General features: G+C 34.9%; 1 protein-coding gene across 1 annotated transcript in view; it reads right to left on the bottom strand.

The window, feature by feature from the left end:
* LOC106149357 (translation initiation factor IF-2-like) overlaps window positions 1–19,321 on the bottom strand; it is a 53,042-nt gene that overhangs the window by 24,104 nt on the left and 9,617 nt on the right. The window contains exons 3-4 of the mRNA XM_013518137.1: window positions 5,639–5,715; window positions 146–303 (exon numbers count right to left, since the gene is read on the bottom strand). Coding sequence (XP_013373591.1) covers window positions 146–303; window positions 5,639–5,715 — 235 coding nt within the window. The remainder of the gene's footprint in view (window positions 1–145; window positions 304–5,638; window positions 5,716–19,321) is intronic.

The raw sequence follows: 19,321 nt of genomic DNA, 5'->3' as shown, positions 1-19,321 counted from the left end.
AAGTGCACCAGAAGTTTCCTGAATGTGCGCTGCTCTTCCGGGCTTTTAGCCTTCTTCTTGTGCTACTCTGTACTTGAAATAACTGTCATATAATGAAAAATGTAATTTTAAAATTTTTCGGGGAAAAACCTGTATGAGAACTCACTGACTGTGCCCTCAGCTATATATTTCTCATTCGTCAGTGCCCTGTAGTGTTCTGTATCCATGACAGTAAGGCACAAATTACATTCACTTCCACTGATCTGAATTTTATAACTGTCTTTATAGCGACTTAATTTCTGTAAACTCAGCATCAGTGTAGTCCTAACATAGAGCCAATAAGGCTGAACTTATTAAATAAATTACACAAGAGTAAATACTGTCTCCCCAAAAAGAGTAACATTTTTATTTTGCCAAGAGTTGGGTATCACCTTTCACCCCTCTTTCCCCTGTTCTAAGGCTAGCAAGCAGCAGAGGGCCATGTGTGGGAACACTGTGAGCTATATTAATCCTTACATGGTATATTTGAAATTTCTATTTGTTCCTAGCAAGAGTTTTACACTGTTGATTTTAGAGCATGTGATTTAAAAAATATATATATAAGTTGGATATATCTCTGTCTATGCAGGTGCAGGAAGATGTGGAAATATAAATAATTTTAACAGGTTGTATTAGCTGTCCTTCATGGTGAGAAAATACCTGAGAAAAACAGCATAAAGGAGGAAAAATGATTTTAGCTTATGGTTTCAGAGGTTTCAGTTCATAGCTTTCTTCACTAATTTGGGCTTCTGCTGTGGCAGAGCATCGTGATGGGAGAGGATAGTGGGGCAGACCCTGCTCACCTCATGGCAGCTGGGAAACCTGGTAAGTGGGAAAAAGTCTGACAGGAAGAGGCTGGGAACCGGAGATAGCTCCTCAGGCCGTGCATTCATGATCTACTCTCTTCACCCTGATCTCCTGGTTCTGTCACCTCCCAATAATGTCACCAAAGTGTACTCTCATTAGTGGATTCCTACAGTGATGGAGTTACAGCCCTCATGATTTAAACCTTCCATAGGTCTCATCTTGGAGCACTGTTGTGTTACAGATCAAGTCTTGAATACCTGAATCCTTCGGGGATATGGCATATTTATAATGTAGGAACTATTTCAAAAAATAACACCATATTTTTTATCTTATAACTCTACTTGATTATTAAAATTTTCCCAAAATGCTATAAAATAAATAACTATATATTTTGTATGAAAGGAAATTGTCACAAGAAAAAAGAATATTCTACCACCAAGAAAGCAATTTATGGCCATTTAAAAATGTATGATGGAAGTCAATATACAGAAATTTGAGTATCTTAAATAAATACTTAATTCAGCAAACCTTAAATAATTTTCTTGATGCAATCATTGAGGGCTCCTGCAAAGATCTACTCAAATATTTGGAGTCAAATACATATATGATATTATTCTGAATACTTAAGTCCTAAGTGTATTATTTAGATTTTTATAAATTTAGGGAAAGACATTGAGATATAGAAGCTCATTCTCATATAGAAAAAAGTATATGTCCATTTTAAATACAAATCCATTCAAATAAGTCCCTTAATTTTTGTAAATTTGACTTTCCCATCAGAGATAATTGACTAATTATGTCTAATTTTAGATTGTGTTTTAAAATTGTATATAATAATAAGATCCATAATGAAATCTATCGTAATTGAGTCATCAATTGTGGTAGAATTTGTAAAATGTTAAACTAATAAGTATATTTCTTGTACAGTACATGTAACTTTTTGATATCTTTAAGAATGAATTTATGGTTTATTATATAATTCATATTTATCATATACAAAGTATAATTAATATTGATATTATTAATATGTTTTGGATAATTAGCAGTTGTACAATTAATAAAATTTGCAAAATTGTGGGTAGATGTTTAATAACCGGCTCTCTGGGAAAAATGTCCTGATTTATGCTATTTGCCAATTTCCATGGTATAAATTCTCCCACCAGAGCCCATTTCCAGTTGTTAATGTTCGGCGGTTTGTGGAAGTAGACTTAAGAAAAGCGTACAGTTGACACTTAAGAGCTCCACCAGGCAGCTCTAGCCTACAGTTGCCAAACATATGTTTCTTTTTGGTGATTTTTAGTAGCATCGCTTTATTCTGATTTAGGAATTTACTTTAATAAAGTGATTAAAGAAGGCATTTTATGTGAGGTCGATTACCTTGAAGAACTGCTATTAAGTGGTCTTTTCTGTCTTTGAATTTCTTCAAAGACTTATAGGCAGTAAAGTTCAGATACTTACTTTTCTAACTTGGCCTGAGATTGTAATGTTTCAAGAAATGTATAGAAATTTTCAAATGCAAGAAGACTTTACTCATTCATTTTGGGCTTCTTGAGAATATTTTAAAAATTGAGACCCATCTTTTTTCCTCCCTTAAAATGAGAAAATAGCAACTTCTGAGAATGCTGTTTACATGTCCATCTATTATTGACAAGGTGTAGCCACACATTAGCACATACTTTTCTCAACAAATTTTTGAAATACTTTCAGATGCCTTTATAGGTAAGTTTCTAAAAGACTGAGACCCTATAGGGTTTTTAAAAGGCTGCTTAGCAAAAATACATAATTTCATCATTTGTAAGTTGCAGATAATATAATACTATGGATGTAAATAACCTCTATTTTATGGTCAATATTTATAAAAAATCAAATACCTGCTACCTAATCATACTTTATGCAATATAAGAGAAAATTGCACAAGGTACCTAGTTATTTTAGACAAAATATGACTGTTTTAAAATTTCCACTGGTTCTATCTTTATCTCATATATAAGATTTAAGGTCTTTGAGATTTTTCAGAGTGACATGAAAGCATAGTTATGAGTGTGAAAATGTTTTAACTAAATATAGCAAAGGGTTTTTTTGGTCTCCTAAAATTTATATATTTTTGTTGTATTCTAATGGATGTTCTAGAAGAGAGTGTTTCACAGAATATCCTAACTTCTAAATATTTCTGCAATAATAACCTTACAGTTTGAATTTCTTTAGACTTCTTTCCCAAAATTGGTACCAGAGGACATATATCTCATGAGACAGTCCTTAATAAAAACGTAAAGTGGGAAAAGTTATAGAGCCAAGTATACAAATGTTATACACATTTAAGGAGTTAAGATGCATATAAGAATTTTTAAGGACCTTGGGAAATACTATAAAAAGTAATTTTAATATTTGCTTTAAGGTCTTTCCTAATGGTATTGACCATGTCTCCTCCTTTTATGTTATCCTGCTGAGATCAATGAAGAATATCTTTGAGAACATTTTTAGATAATTTTCAAAAATACTGAATTTGAACATTTAAAGCAATATTTTACAAGACACGTCCAATTTGGAAATGAAGTATTTAAGTCATAGATTTCTAAATTTTGTAAGAAATTGAAAATAAACATTAACTCAAGAGATACAAATATGTTAAATAAAACAAGGATCATGGGAAGAGTTCATTACATTGTTAAATTTGGGCCCATCTGTAAATATGGAAAATTTATGGGTAAAAATATTCTCATCTTCAAAAAGCAGGTAATTCCCATGCAATTTAAATCGTTCCAGGCACAGAAAATAAAGGAAGCATTGCAGTTCTTTAAAAAAAAAAAGATATAATATTGAGTTCAAAATTTGACAAAGCCACCACAACAAAGAAAATGATAAACCACCTTACTTATGAATATTAATGCAAAATAGTAAATAAAATGCAGAAAATGAAATCCAGGATTACATTACAAGAATAATATGCCATGACCAAGCATGGTTTATTTTAGCATTTCAAGAATATTTAATACTATGACATGTCCTAATACAACTGTCTATAGGTCAAGAAGGAAAGATCCTTTGTAAAGCAGAAAGAGGACACCCTTCTAAGTGAAATCACGTGTGTATCTGAAACCATTTGTAAACATTGTCCTTGATACGGAAACATTTCAAGAATTCCCACTGAAATCAGAAATAATGCAGGTGTATGTAGCTTCTTCACTGCTATTTAGTATTTTTCTGGGAAATGTAGACAATGAAACTAGTCAAAGATATTGGTAAAGAATGTTATAGACAGATATGCACTATTGCTAAAGAATGGACAATATTATCATTACTTAAAGACATGTTTACATATTTGAAAAAGTCTAGAGAATTAATGGAAAAATAGTACTAGAAAGAATAAAATGACCCAGTAATTTAACTGGCCACAAAGTATGTAAAATGGCTTTAATAAAATCATAAGCAAGGAAATGATATAGGGAAAAATATACAATTATAATTACAAAAAAACCACCTCAAATATCTCAAATAGACCTAACAACAAATACAGTTCATAAATGCAGAATGAGATTGGAATAACTAGGTTTGTATTTCCTATTCTGGATAATGGTATATGGTATTATAAATATGACAAAATATTTCTGGTTAACACATATTTCCAATCAAATTAAAATCCTAACATAGTAATTTTAAAGTTTGTCTACAATAACAAATACATGAGAATAGACATATCTTTGTAATTTTCAAATTTTTACCATGAATACCATGATAGAAAATATTAGCCATGTGAAAGATAGAATACCCCTAAAGCTTCAGTGGTTTCATATACTGTATATGCACAATTTGCATATTGTATATCACATTTATGTCACAGTCCAAGCGGACGGTTTCTATTTGGATGTGCTTCTTGTAATCATTCAGGATTCAGGATCCTGACAGCTGTAGCTCTATCTTCCTTTAAATTCTCCAAGTTGTACCCAGTAGAATTCATAAGCACGTGTTACCTCCCTATTAGATCTCAGAAAGACTCTCACCTGTGAAGCTAAGAAATGAAATAGAGCTATATACAGAAGAAAATGAAATACATTTTGCCATCTGGCAGTATTTTTTATTATCAGAAACAATGAACAGATTCTAAAATACGTAATGTACATCTTTTTTTTGTACAGAAAATTACCAATATAATTAACTAAGTGATATTAATGTTTTTCACAATATAAATAGATTGTCCCTACTAGACTCAATTATACTATCTTCAGAGAAACGAATTGTTTCTAGCTTAATGGCGTGTGGAGATAGGCTGAGCTACTCGGAGGCGCTGAGTGGGTGGACGTTGCACAAGTTCTCAGTGCTTCGTGCTGTTTATGAATCAGAACTTCACTGAGAGTTTGTGTGGGCGTGGTGCTTCTCATACATCTGGAACATAGAACGAACAAGGCAGATGGAAGCCAGCCTGGTGAGTGTATGGTGCTGGGGACATCTTGAGAACAAGGACGTCTTTCAACAGTTATTACACTCTGTGGAAACTGGCTTTATGTTCTACGAACTCAGAGCTTGGGAGATTGTAGGAGAATGTTTCCTAAATATGTGGTGTGTGTGTGTGTGTGTGTGTGTGTGTGTGTGTGTTTGCATTTTTTCCCCTTTGGCTTCTGTGATTGAACCCAGAGCTTTGAGTGTGCTAGGCAATGCTTTACCACAGAGCAAGCTGCACTCCTAATGCCTAAATTTTCTAACTGTAGCCATTTTACAGTACTTTCCTGAGACTCTTGAAAGGATATATTCAAAACTTTAGTGTGTAGTAGGCAAAATAAGGTAAATATTCTTTCCTCAAGGTAAGTTGAGCATCTACAGCATCCATCCGCTGTTCAGAGGACTGAGGATGTGGCACCGACGCCCAGATTCTGCTTTTGAAGAGTTTACTTCTGACTGAGGGTGGATGGTGGGCAGGGGACAGAAAAAAAACATGAAAAAGTGAGCAAGTTCAGATAGAGCTACATGCTAGCAATGATAGCAGATGGAGTAATTAGCTGGAGACTGGAAAGTGTCAGGAGTTGGCTAGATTAGCTGGACAGGCACGGTCTCCCTCAGAACTGAGTTGAGAGGGGAGAGTTACGCAAAACATGCTCAGTTAATGGTTGATGAATGAACACATTTACTTATTTAATTTTTGTTTCATCTTTAAATCTATGTTATATCATGACACCACAAATAAAAAAATTTCAATAGCTCAAATAACTCTAGATCCGATTACAAAGGATTTTCATGATCTGAATCATCGTATGTTTGAACATCGGGCTGAATAATAGATTCATCTGTCACCTTTTTGAAAGAAACAGATGTTTTAAAAGAATTAATCCTTTATTAAAAAGATAGCACTTCAAATTAGCCAGAGATGTAAATATCGTGGCTACTCCCTTCTGGCATTCTCCTCCTGCTTGTAATTGCTTCAGAACACGCTTTGGTTTTTCCTCTCTGATGCCGTGTGTGACATCATTTTCAATGGAGATGCTTTGAAGATTCTCGTGCTTATCATTTTTGGTGAATATGAATTCTATCACTGGAAAGATCACAGGACAAATATAAACAACAAATCCAAGTGTTATGAGTTGCCCCATCGGAAAGAAGTCTATGAGAGTACCCTGAAATATTGTTCCACAAAGACTTTATGCAGCTTGATTTTAGAGACAGAGCGTTGTGCATGTTGAATGATCAGAATCTTGGTTGCCTTCTGCAGACCTTAAAAGAGTTAATGTTTAATTAAATGTTCAAGTTTCTGTTAGTAGGTTCTTTTAGTATAATTAATTGCAACTTTGTTAGGTAAAAGTAGAAAATTCTTTAATTCCACTCTGTTATACCAAAAATCACTATGATTTTTACATCAAAAGCCATTTTAAGGAACACTGATGGAAGATCCTACTACAGACAGAAAAGTCGTACTCAAAATTGAGCCCTTTGTCAGACAACACCACGGATGGATGTGTTTAAGTCAAGACTTCTGTGCTTAGGTCGATTCATTCCAAGTGGGTGTCACTTTTGGAACTGTGAGCATAAATCCAGGCCAATCCTGGATATACTGTCGGTAAAGTACCTAAAATGTGTCCATAGCCCTCTGGAATTGCAGTTTGGTTTCCCCAGAAGAAGCATTCTTTTTAGGGAGAAAATTTATGTTGATGATTCTCAAATTATGGGAACTTCTCAGGCAATTTTCCAGCTGGCCAACCTCTGTACACTGACTTGAGAACAAGTGCCAATTTTGGATTTTTGGCAGTCACTAGCATGACCTGGTCAACTTCAAGAGGCAGCTCAGGGGGAGATTTCAGCATCCACATTTTAACACAATTACCAGTTTGCTTCTGGATGCAATCCAATATTTTATTTTTAATATATGAGGCTCAATACAGTTTAAAGTTACTTTTTACTTATGTTCTAATTATAAAAATGTAAAGAAACTCTGAGTTAGGAAAAAACTAAAACAAAATATTCCTTAGTATATGAATTTTAAAAATAAATATTTTAGATGGTTCTATAGCATTTTTACTCTTAGAAGTTCAAATATTCTTTGTTCAGGTGATCTTATGTAGGTTCTAAATGTTAATATTCAATATGTAGAATATTGATGATGAAAGTTATTCTTGCAATACTTATAGAAAACATGGAACAAATGTTAAATATCTGCTAATTTTAAACAATCATATTAAATTCTTTTGCTTATTGTGTGATCATACTCTTTTCATAGTGGAATTAATTTATAGATTCAGGGTGTAGTAAATGATTATTTATAAACTCTGGAGCTGTCTAAAAGTACTATTAGACAGGACTAAAACTATGCGTTCCTAAAAGAAATTAATTGTGCTTGTATTGCTACAGAGCAACACAGAACCCAGCTTTGAAACCCACACCTGCACCCACACACACGTACAATCAAATTTCCACAGTATACATTCAACCAGTAGGAAGAGCCCATCTTTATAAACAATGATACAGTGTAAGTGGGCTTGAAAGATTAAAAATTGCTGGAGAATAGCTTACTGATGCCAAAGAAAAAGAGACACAAATATCTTTGAAAGTATCACCAATGAACAAGCAAGCTCACTTACCTAAACCAGAGCTCTGTTATTTGAAAAATGAGAATAATAATACCTAACCCATAGTGTTATTGTATTAGCAAGGCACAGTGCCTAGGTATTATAAGTATTTAGCAAATAATAGCTCGTGTAAGAAACAATACGGGCTTTGGAGTGAAATTGTTGTGGGTTTGAGTTCTGTTGCTGTCACCAGCTGTGTCACTATCGGGTAAGTTAATGAATTAGGCTTCATTTTCCACTTAACATTGTTAGATGAATAAATGAAGAGTAGAGAATATAAAACATTGAGACCCGATTTCAATAAGTGTTGCTGTTATGATTAATAAAACATTACCAGTTTAGGGATTCCGAAATGTTAGCACTGAGTGGCACCAGCTGCTTCCGTGGTTTTCAATTTGCCTCCCATGGTGCCTGATTATTGGACAGACACTCTTCCTCTGCTTATTTGTTTAGGGGACGTAGGATATTTCATTTTTCCACATGAATTTTCATTTGAAGGCAGAGTTGTGTTGCTAAGACAAGTTATAAAAACGTCCACTTGTTCCAGACTCATTTAAGATGCTGTAATTGAAGCTCAGGAAAGCTAATAACGAAGCAGGACTGGAACCCAGGTCAGCAGGATTCTGAGTCCAAGTTATGTGATATTTCCATTATTTCATTCTCAGTTGCAATTTAGTTTTCTTTTTAATTAAGTGGCTTTAAAAAATATCTGCAACATTTTCTTGTGCTTCGCGCTAATTCAAAAGATTTTTTCTCCCTGAAATTTCTTTCCAAAGCATTACCATAAAGGAAGGTAGGGAAAATAGTTTTACTAGGTAAAACAAAATTTATCATTAATTCCAAGACTGCATTTTCATATAAGCACATATTTTCCATATCAATTCGCATTCATTCTCAGTGAATTGATTTATATATATTTACTTACTGAGGGGAGCACGGACGCTGGAGATTGATCACATGGGCGGGGCGGACCAAGGCCTGCCTCAACACAGGGGGCCTGAGGCAAGTCACGTGGATAGACTATTAGCTGGAGGGGTTTCACCGGACATTCAACCTTCAGAGTGTATAAATAAGCGCTCCCTCCCTCCTCCTCTCTCTCCTCCTCCCTCTCCTCCTTCTTCCTTCTCCCACCAGGAGAGAGGGCTCCTCTGGCCTCAGTTTTCTGTTTTCTGACTTGTCCTTTTTCTCCATCCTTTCCTTATCCTCATCCTTGGAACTGTGAGAGCTGTGCAGGGCGTAGCAATATATAAAAAATTTTAATTTTTCACGTGTGTACAATAAATTCCCTGTATAGCATGTTTTTTTCCAAGTGCAACATTTATTACTTGAATCTTTCTCTTTTATGGCAGTCCATTTCTTAAAAAATATTTATCTATTAACTTGGTCATTATTTTATTATGTTTAGAATTCCCATTATTATAGTATGATAGTATTAGTCCATAGTGATTAAGAATAGCTTTTCTCCTAATTTTAAATATATTCTCTTAGGCTTGGCTATCATTATATTTTAAGGTCATAGTCATATAAACTTGATAACTTTACCACAAATAAGACTAATGTACACTAGATATATAATAATACACTAAGGTAAAGAGATCATATAACCCAAAAGGTTTTATGCTGAATTCCAGAAAAAAAGTAATATCATGATAGCAGTAAGAAATAAAATAAAGCAAAAAATGTCTTTGGCTGTTCATACAGAGTGGACTAGAAGAGTGTGAATTAATCAGATCATCTGTCCCTCTGAGTTCTTCAGATTACTACACTTTACTTTGTGGAAACAAAGGAAAAAAATCTTTCTTTCCTGTATTCAGCAATATTTGATACTTTATGTAACAGAAACAATTAGGAAAATGTCACTTCAGTTTTATATTAATTGTTTTGATAGCACACATCCATCCCATAGTTGATATGTTCTGACACCTATTTATTAAGATGTATACTAAGATTTCCAAAAAAATATATAAGTAACAGATATAGTTCTTTTAAAACATGGGCTTAGTAACTGTCTAAATATTGTAATTGTTACTCAATTGAAATGATACCAAATTCATGGCATTCCCCTACTTGAGCAAGTTATTATTAATTTCCACTTTGTCAAACCAGAATATATGATAATTTGACCAGGAGTTGTATGACGGTCACAAAAGACTTGTGAATAGAATAAATCATATCGTTATAGAAACATTAAGGCAATTACTAGAACAAATTTGCAAGTTCTTTTGTGTTTATAGTAATTTTGTTCAAAAGGGCTATCAAGAGTCTGCCTTCCTTCATTTCTTTAAGTCTTTAGCACTGGCAAATACATTCTTTCTTGGTATCCACCTTTTCTGGATTCTGGGGCACCGCACTGCTGCTTGGCAATGTCAAAAATTCACTACCACCCGCTCTCATTGGGAATACACACGGAGCCAGCCCTCAAGACCATCTTATTTGGCCTCACCTTTACTAGGTTGTCCCTTTGATATAGCTTTTGCAGTCTGGCCACATAGACATTGATTTATAAATTGGTCTCAGAAGCTTTACTTTAAGCTTCCCAGGTCTGTACTATGTAGGAGGTTCTATATTCTCTCTGCTTATACTGCTGGCTTGCAAGAGGTTAGTAAAATCCATTTTATCTGGTTTTATTCCTTTGGGTGTTCTGCATCTCCATTGGCTTTGCTTCCTATTTCCTAAGCTTGGCCTAATGCACTTCTTGTTTTTCATTTGCATCCTCTATCACATCATTACGGTTCATAGCGTCAGTTACTTCTTTGCTTCTTTGTATTAATTTTGGCTCCACACTGAAAATCAGTTTGCACACAGGTTTTGGGTGTTTTCCCCAAACACCCCCTGAAATTAACAGAACCCATTCACTTCCCATTCACTGTCATTTCCAAGGAGAATGTATTGTCTTTTTACTTCCCTTACATGTTCTCTTCTTTGTTTTATGTTAAAGGTGTTGCCAAAGTATAGTTTTTGTAACTTCCTCAGATGCAGCCTATTCTAATGAGTTCTCGTTCATTCCATACTTCATGTGTTGGCCATTAATTCTAATTCACCAATCAATTTACCAATGGAAGTCTCCCTTCTCTCATCTGTTTATACATTTCTGCTAAATTATTATTCTTAAAATATTACGTTATGCATACCACCAGCTGGACCAAAATGACAGAAGACTCCCGCCATTACATAGATTGCAGTACAAAGACTTCAGCTGTCTTTTAAACACTTTATATTCTGGCCTCACCCACACATTTTGCCTTCCTCATTCTTCCCCAGACTGGCCTCATTTGTCATTCTCTGCGTTACACCTTGTGTATTATGCTTTTGACCTTTGTCGATAGGATTTGCTTCAACTCATCCTGTCCATTGGTCTGAATTTTAGTCATTCTTTAGTCCAGCTATATGCCATCTTTTTCACAAAATTTTTTGATTATAAGTCTTTCTTCACTGGACTCCTAAAATCACCTTTCATCCATTTGGCAAAATTGGCAATATAAAATATTAACATATATACTCCTTCTTCTGAAAAATGATGTAATTTTCTTGAAGGAACTATCTTAGGAGTTTTATCTCATATTGTCCATGGTAAAGAGCATGGATTTAAAAGGAATTAATAGTTTTGGCTTGATGTAGTAATCTACTGTTATGCTTTAGTTTCATTTCAATTTTGCGTACTCTTTCTGTTCCATATTTTCTTTTTAAAATAACTGTTTTATTACTTATTGCTCTTTTCTTATATATGGCACACTGATTTGTGATATGGTTCTGGTAAGTACAATTGCATTTAAGAGATTATGTATAATAATAGGTCAGGTTGTAAAACATGTTTTCGTCAATTTCTTATTTTACAATTCTATACGGAGGAATTTTATTTAACTAAGAAAAGCCAACTGTGTCATATATTTGCCAAAAATAGACAACGTCAGGCTAAACATTTCTTCAGTTTCAGATATGTGCTACTTCCAGGAACACCGGCAGAACCCAGAACACGATCGACTTAGAGGTAGGCACCCAGGGTGCTGAGGCAGTCAGAACCAGGTCTTTGAGAAAGGACTGAAAGTATTGGGGCTGGTGCTTAGCTCAAAAAGAAAAATATGCAAAAATATGGTATATACCTTCAAAGGCTACCTTGGAGTTATGAATTTGTTTTGCACTATTTCCGAAGGCAGAAAGAGAAACAATAAGAAGCGAAGATTATTTCAGCGCAACGTTAAAAGTCATAGTTTACTGAAGGATCTGAACTACGGGATGAACTCTACACAGTGGGTTACCCAACTGCCCAGGCTGCTGGAAGTGTTTAGAAAAAGAGATAACTTCTGTTCCACTATTAATGTTCCATTTGCACTTAATGTATTCTTTTCTTATGGCATTTATCACAACTTGCTTAATAGTGTGTAATCTAATGTATAATCCATGCTGAATATTACTACACCAGTCTTGGAAAAGCTAAAAATTTAGACAAATACATCTGGTGTTAATAATCAACCAGTTCTAGTCTGCTCTTGGGTGTTTGAAAGATTTGCAAAGAGCAAATAACTTTAGAGAGCATCGTTCTTCAGTAGAGTTGGAGAGTAGACTGTTTATCGTCTTCCTGAGCCAGCGAGAAGAGCTTTAAAGTTTACTTTCCTCCCTGAAGCTTAAGGGACTGGTGTCTGTTGGCAAGGGAATTTGAAAGGGAAGGGACTGTATAGGGCATGTGCTCTACAGCAAACGCAGAGGCAACAAAGGGTACTCAGCAAGCAAACCGGATCTTCACAGTTGGAGAAGGCTGTGGAAGCTTTTTCTGGTGAGTCAAGTGGGCCCCCTGGGGAAAGAGCAGGGGATCCCACACGGATTTCATGCACAAGGGCTATTGGGTAGGCTGAAGTTGCTAGAAAGAGGAAGAGATGAGCAAAGGTCCAGGGGCTTAAATTTAAATTGCTGGAAGGAGCAGAGTCATTATCTGCATAGCAGAAATTTCAACTGAGGTATCTTTAGTAATCTCTGAGAAGCCACCCACAGAACAGTCCAGGAGAAACAGCGATCACTAAATATATGTGAACACCAATATATATAGATATACACCATCAGTGATATATGCAGACAGGTCCAGCTGCAGGGTGTCTGGGGACAGAGGATCATTTCCCTTGCCCGTCTCTCTGGTCCTTGTTGTTTAGAGATCAGGTACTACAACTTGGGAGTGAAGAAGCAGCCTCAGTAATGACCTCTCTGCAAACTTCCGGACTTGAGGTGATACCAAACCAAATGAAGGAAGAAATCAGTTCTCCACAATTAGGAATTTTGATTATTCAACCGGACAGATCATGATGTGCCTTACTGTGCATGATGTGCTGACAAGTCCATAAAGTTTAGGAATTGCTTGAGATGTTACCAGGAGCAAGAAAAGATTCAGCCCATACAATTAGTTTACTTCTAACCTGAAATCTATGGATTATAAGTCTGAAATCTACAGATTTATGAGGTGTGCCTGCATGAAGAATGTCATACAAGCTGTGTAACCCTCTAGAATATAAAATGACAGTGTTTCATTCTTTAAATTCTCTGTGCTGTTTCTTTGAGAACTCTTTCATTATTGTAGGCCAGCATGAAAGTCTGATGCAGAAAAAAACATGGGGAAACTTCCTCCCTTTCCGGGGCTTATGGTGACTTTGGTCATCGTCCTGAAATTACTTACAGTTTGTCACAGGGTAAAATGTCAGGAGAATATAATTTTTCCACAGTCTTATGGGTTATTTCAGAACTTATGTATAAATCGACTAAACTGAGTTACTGCCCAGAATTTCATCCAGTTCTAAGAAAAGCAGGTCAGGAAGGAATAAAATTGTTTTCTACTTTTCTCTTTATCTGTCCATAATATTTAATAAGCCATTAATGACGTGTGTTTGTGTGCAGATCCCTTTTACTCTCTCATAGCTGAAGTGTTCTTCGGCCTCAGTCATCGTGTCTTCATCTTTGTTTCCCTGCGCTGTATTACAGCGCTCCACGGCAGTGAGAGTAAGTTCATCCCCACCTTTTTACTGGGCAGTTCCATTAAATATTTAAAATACTCAATGTTTAAATAGTCACCACTTCAGCCTATAGTTTAAAATATCAATTTAACAAATGTGATTCTCTTCTATGAGCCTTTTTATGGTGAGAGATTTCCAAGACCCATAACTGAACTGACTTAAGCCGTATTCTTTTTAAAAATATTACTGGTGAATTTGGGTAACTCTTTGATGTAAATTATTTAAAATAGCATTTGATTATACAGATGATAGATATGAAAATATCATTATATTACTAATATTATATTAGTATAATATCATTACATTACTAAATATAAATCATTATATATAATATAATCATTATATTACTAAAACAGTGTTTAGTTATCTGTGACCTATGGGGAGTGTTTATTTTTTACTAACTGGTATCTCCCTGAATCTCAATATCTTAATCTCAAATAATAAATTGTGAAAGATAATGACTGTCTTGCTGATTGTCTTGATAGTTATATGTGATAGATAGAATTTCATACATATTTATCAAATGTCTAATATGGAGCAAATGATAAATCATGTTTTTAATTCTGAAGAACTGTTCCTAGCCTTACTCTCCTTTATTTAATTTTATGATCAGGTTTATTCAGGTATAATTTATATATCAAAAACACTCCAAATTTCAGCAGTTTGATTTTTTCAAATGGCAGCATTGCATCTAAACACCGGTGTAATGAGCAGTCCCTCTCCCTCCAAAATCTTCCCCTATAGCACTGCAGTTAATTCCTATCCCTCACTCCCACCTGGCAATCATGGATTATTGCTAGCGATTAGATTTTGCTGCCCTGGAACTTCATATAAATAAGAACACCGAGTGTATAATCTTTTGTGCCTACCTATTTTGCTCAGAATTATATTTTATGACGTATTCATGTTGTTCCTTGTATGCATAGTTTATTTCTTTTAGTGACTAACATGTTTTTCATTGAGTGGACGTTTGGAATCATCTGCTTTCCTTTTTAGCTGTTGTTTCTGAGGCAGGCCTGTGTATTTAAGGCTGGCCTTGCCCTCACTGTGTAGCCTCGGCTGGCCTCAAACTTGTGTCAGTCTTCCTCCTGCAGCCTCCCAGGTGGTGGGAGTACAGGCGTGAACCACTGTAACTGGCTAGGCTTTGCTTTTTGGTGAGATTTATAGCATAACAAAGTTAATAGATAGAAATTTTAAAGGATTAACTCTTAGTAATCCCTAAGATATACATATATTCTTCTTGGAGAGATCACATCAGTTTTTCGGTAAAAAATGGTAGGGGTATTAGTTTTGTGTGTGTGTGACTTGGGCTAGTCACTCTTTTTATGCTTGTATCCGTTGAAATGGGTAGTGGGGAAGTTTGCCATTTGTCCTTTAAGTGTCATTGTAACAATGTTAGTAGATTTTTGTGGAACACCTGCACAAAATACTTTCACTGTTTTTCATGTTTTCAAGAACTCTTGTAGGCATAGTTCTTGGAATAATAATTCCAGGGTACATGTATTTTTAGGATAGTTTCTAGAACATATACACCAAAAATGTGTAATGAGTGGGAATTATTCCAAAAGAAATATAAGAACATATTACTTCCCCCCATATTTACAGGCACTAATATAGAAAAATATATTAAACCAAACCTTGGGGGATTTAAGTAGAATTGAGTGTCATATATTGGTTTGAATAAGTGTTTACAAATTTTTCTGTGGAGGACTTTGATTTTTATTCTTGTACATTTTGAAGCTTGTTTGATTATGAATGTGTTTGCTAAGCTGGGAATTTGTTTTATGCTTAACAGGGAGGTTTTATTTTTGATGGCCTTCCTTTCACCTTTTAGTTCACTAAGTAATCCTCTGCTTCCAAACTATGTCACTTTTACAAAGTCTACTGACCTCAGGGTGAACAAGATCTTTTATTTCTTTTTAACTTACCACAAATACCTTACATATTGGTATTTTAATGAAGTAACATACTGCTCTACTTTCAAGTAAAACAGGCAATTTCCTTTTTTGGCTGACATATTTTAAAGATCTGATTTAATTTTTAAACTTGATTCACTTTTGTGAAGAAATATGACTCAACTCATATGAGAAATATTACTGGAAAATTCAGTAGCAAATGCAGTTATTTTTAACTTCCAACAAGGAAGACCTTTACTTCTTGGACTGATGTATTTGAGTAATAATTATAACTTGGTATTTTGTTTCTTCTTTAAATTAAGATATATAATTTCCTTTGAAATCAATATTATGCCAAAATTTGATCTCTGTAAAAAGCATTAGGTTGAAGTTATATAATCAGATTTTCTGTTTAAAATATAAGTGCTTTCTCAAAGTACCATCTCTTCAAAATGCCTGTAGCCATATTGGTCACCATTTTAAAACCTGAATTGCCTAAAATATAGAAAGTCTAGAAAACTATCTAATAGAACAAAGCTATACAAAATTACTTCTAAAAGGAAGTCGATTAAGACATTATGTAGAAAAGTTTGAAAAAAATTCAACCTGTGCAGAAGTTCCACTAAGGTGGAGGTGCTAGCTCCTTGATCTGCCTTTTCTTTTAGGGGATCAAGTAGGGAATCTATGTAGTAGCAACTCACTAAATACTTAGTATGTTAGCATATTCCTAAGCATCTTACATATTGTTTGATTCTGTAGAGAAGGGAATTGTTCTCTTGTTCACACATAGATAATCTTTATATAGTAAACTTGTGCACTGATTTTGCTTCATGCTCATTGTTGCAATCAGAATCGTTTTCTTTACTCTTTTCTTATTTTTATAGGCCCTCCTCTCCTCAGATAGAACATCATCAATTTTCTCAATCATAAGAATATTAAGTAATTATTAAAAATATATATCATCCTATTAAAGTTAAACAATATATAGAAAAATAATGAAAAATATAAGTATCAGTACCCATATTTAACTATGAGTCTAAGTGTATCTCTGCGGGTATATTTGTACTGATGTGTATTTAATCAGAGAGAGATTTGGTTTTTGTACAAATGGGGTTTCTCACCTTTTTGTGTAAATAAAATAGTTCCACATCATCACTTTTAATGATTGTCTGATATTCTATATCTCTGAACTGTAATTTATTTAATGATAAGTCACTATTAAGTTGTTTAAAACATATTTCTATTATGAATGATACTGTTTATGTGTATGAATTTGATATAATGCTTTGTGTGGTATCTGTTTAGAAGATAATTCTTCAGAATGTGATTCTCAGGCAAGAAATGCTCACACACATTGGGTTGGACGTGTGGCTGAGTGGCACAGGGCTGAACATCTATGAGGACCTGGGCTACGTCATTAGCAAACACACACACACACACACACACACACACACACACACACCAAGAAAGTAAAATGAGGAAGAAGAGGAAGATCTGTAACGGGGAGAGGAAGTGGAAAAGAATTTTCAAATACAATCTTGGGATTCTGTAGGATGTTTACAATAAGTTATTTTCCATCAGTTTTACATGGAAATTTCAATTTCTGCACACACTAGCTAGTGCTACTATGTTTTAGATATCAAATCATTTCAAAGGTATTTTAGACATTTACAATCTCCTTTGATTTATTGAAAAAAATCTACATTATTTTCTTAAATTCAAAGGGAAAAGAAAAGGAAAAAAGCCCAGACAATTAATTTTAACATGGGTGTTATCGTTGAACCAACCACAGGGTACAGCTTTTTAGAACTTTTTCCCTCATCTTTTAATAAGAACATAGTTTCAGCAACCCTGACCAATAATATATCTTTTAGCGCCCCGCCCATTCAACAGAGAGCTCATTGTCATCAGCAAAAAATGGATATTTCAAACTATTAACAATTTTTTTTGACTGAAAATGTTTGCTTTGCAAATTTGTACCAAATTTATTACTTGTGTTTCTCAGGCCTTGCAGCTTTATTCCAAAGCTTCTTTCAGTTGAGAGGGCTTTCGAGATAGGGATTTGTATTATGTATGCCTGTAGTTACCCTCTTTCTGAGATTTTTCTAGACTAGTGTAGTAGGCACTTTTTTGTCGCTGAGACACAATACCCAGCACCTGCTATTTAGAAAAGAGGTTTGTGTGGGTCGGTTTCAGAGGTCTCAGTTCATGGATGGTTCATCATTTCCAAGGGAAAAACGGCGTGGAGAAAAAGCCTGGGAAGGCGGCTCACATCACACTGGGTAGGAAACAGAGATGAGGAAGTAGCCAGGAGAGGAGAGGAGAGTTCCCTCCCCCGCTCACACCTCCAGACCGCCTTTGCAGACAGGACCCACAGCCCAGCACGCTCCGCTCTGAATTCCTTGCCTCAGCGGATCAATCCAGAGAGGAGCGTACTGCCCTCCGTCCAGTCACCCTCCAAAACGCGCAACCTCCGAACACAACAGCCGCCGTGGGCTCATCCTAGATCCCAATCGGAGCAAAGAGATGACGAGATCCAGCTTCTCTTCACCGCAGGTTGTAAATCATCACAAACTCTTTCATTCATTTGGTATTCATTGCTGGGAGGACTTAAAACGTAGGCAACTTGCAACATCTAAGATGCGTACATTTAGATAAAATGAGGTAGAATTTTAAAGAAGTAAAACATTTAAACAGCAACAATTTCAAGCCAGTCTGGGCAACATAACAAGAAAAAAATGAATAAATTAATTAATAAATTAATAAAATTGGGGTAATCTGACTACGTATAATTTAGGGCGATAAGCCAATTCCTGCATCTGGGTAGGACAGAGTAGCAAAATCCACCAGGAGGAATGGCCACGGTCTGATATTTCAGATTTGTACACCGCCTTGTAAATCATGATAAAATGGTAACTTTTTCATACCTTTATATTTTAAAATGGATGTGCAGAAAGTTAGATATCACAGTAATTCTCCAAATTTCTATTTCCTTCCTGAAAATATTTTCTATTACTTTATGGATATGTAGGAGCTTACTTGAAACATTTTCTGCTCACTAACTTTACTCATTATGGTTTTATTAGCTTTGGCATATGTAGGTAATTAATAACATGCTTTTATATTTCAGTATGGAAAGATGGAAGAAGAGTAAACATATGTCTGTTTCTGTGAAAGCATTTTGAAGATATTTTTGGTCTTCAAATATAAATAAAAAGAAGCAACGGTCTGACCTCTCAATACAAAACACATAAATATTTATAAATGCTTAGATTCTTCCTGTTAGTTGTAAGACTAGCTTTAGCCAGGATTGGAGGAATAGTAATTCAAACTCTAATAGCCTGTGACTTTTTGACTTCTGCTGTATTGTAATTATTGCCTTTTGGCTAAAACATGTCTATACCTTACACCTTCACTGAAACCATTTTTCAAGCCTTATTAAAGTTAAAAAATAGTCAATAAATGTAGCACAAGGTAAATGTGAATGTTGTCATCCAGACTGGAGGCTCTACCACCCTTCTACCTATTGTCCATTTACCTTTAAGTGTCGGCAATGTGC

Source organism: Chinchilla lanigera, unplaced genomic scaffold (assembly GCF_000276665.1).
Source record: "Chinchilla lanigera isolate Chin_1 unplaced genomic scaffold, ChiLan1.0 scaffold00043, whole genome shotgun sequence".
In the NCBI taxonomy this organism is placed as follows: domain Eukaryota; kingdom Metazoa; phylum Chordata; class Mammalia; order Rodentia; family Chinchillidae; genus Chinchilla; species Chinchilla lanigera.
This window is presented reverse-complemented; position numbering and strand designations above follow the sequence as displayed.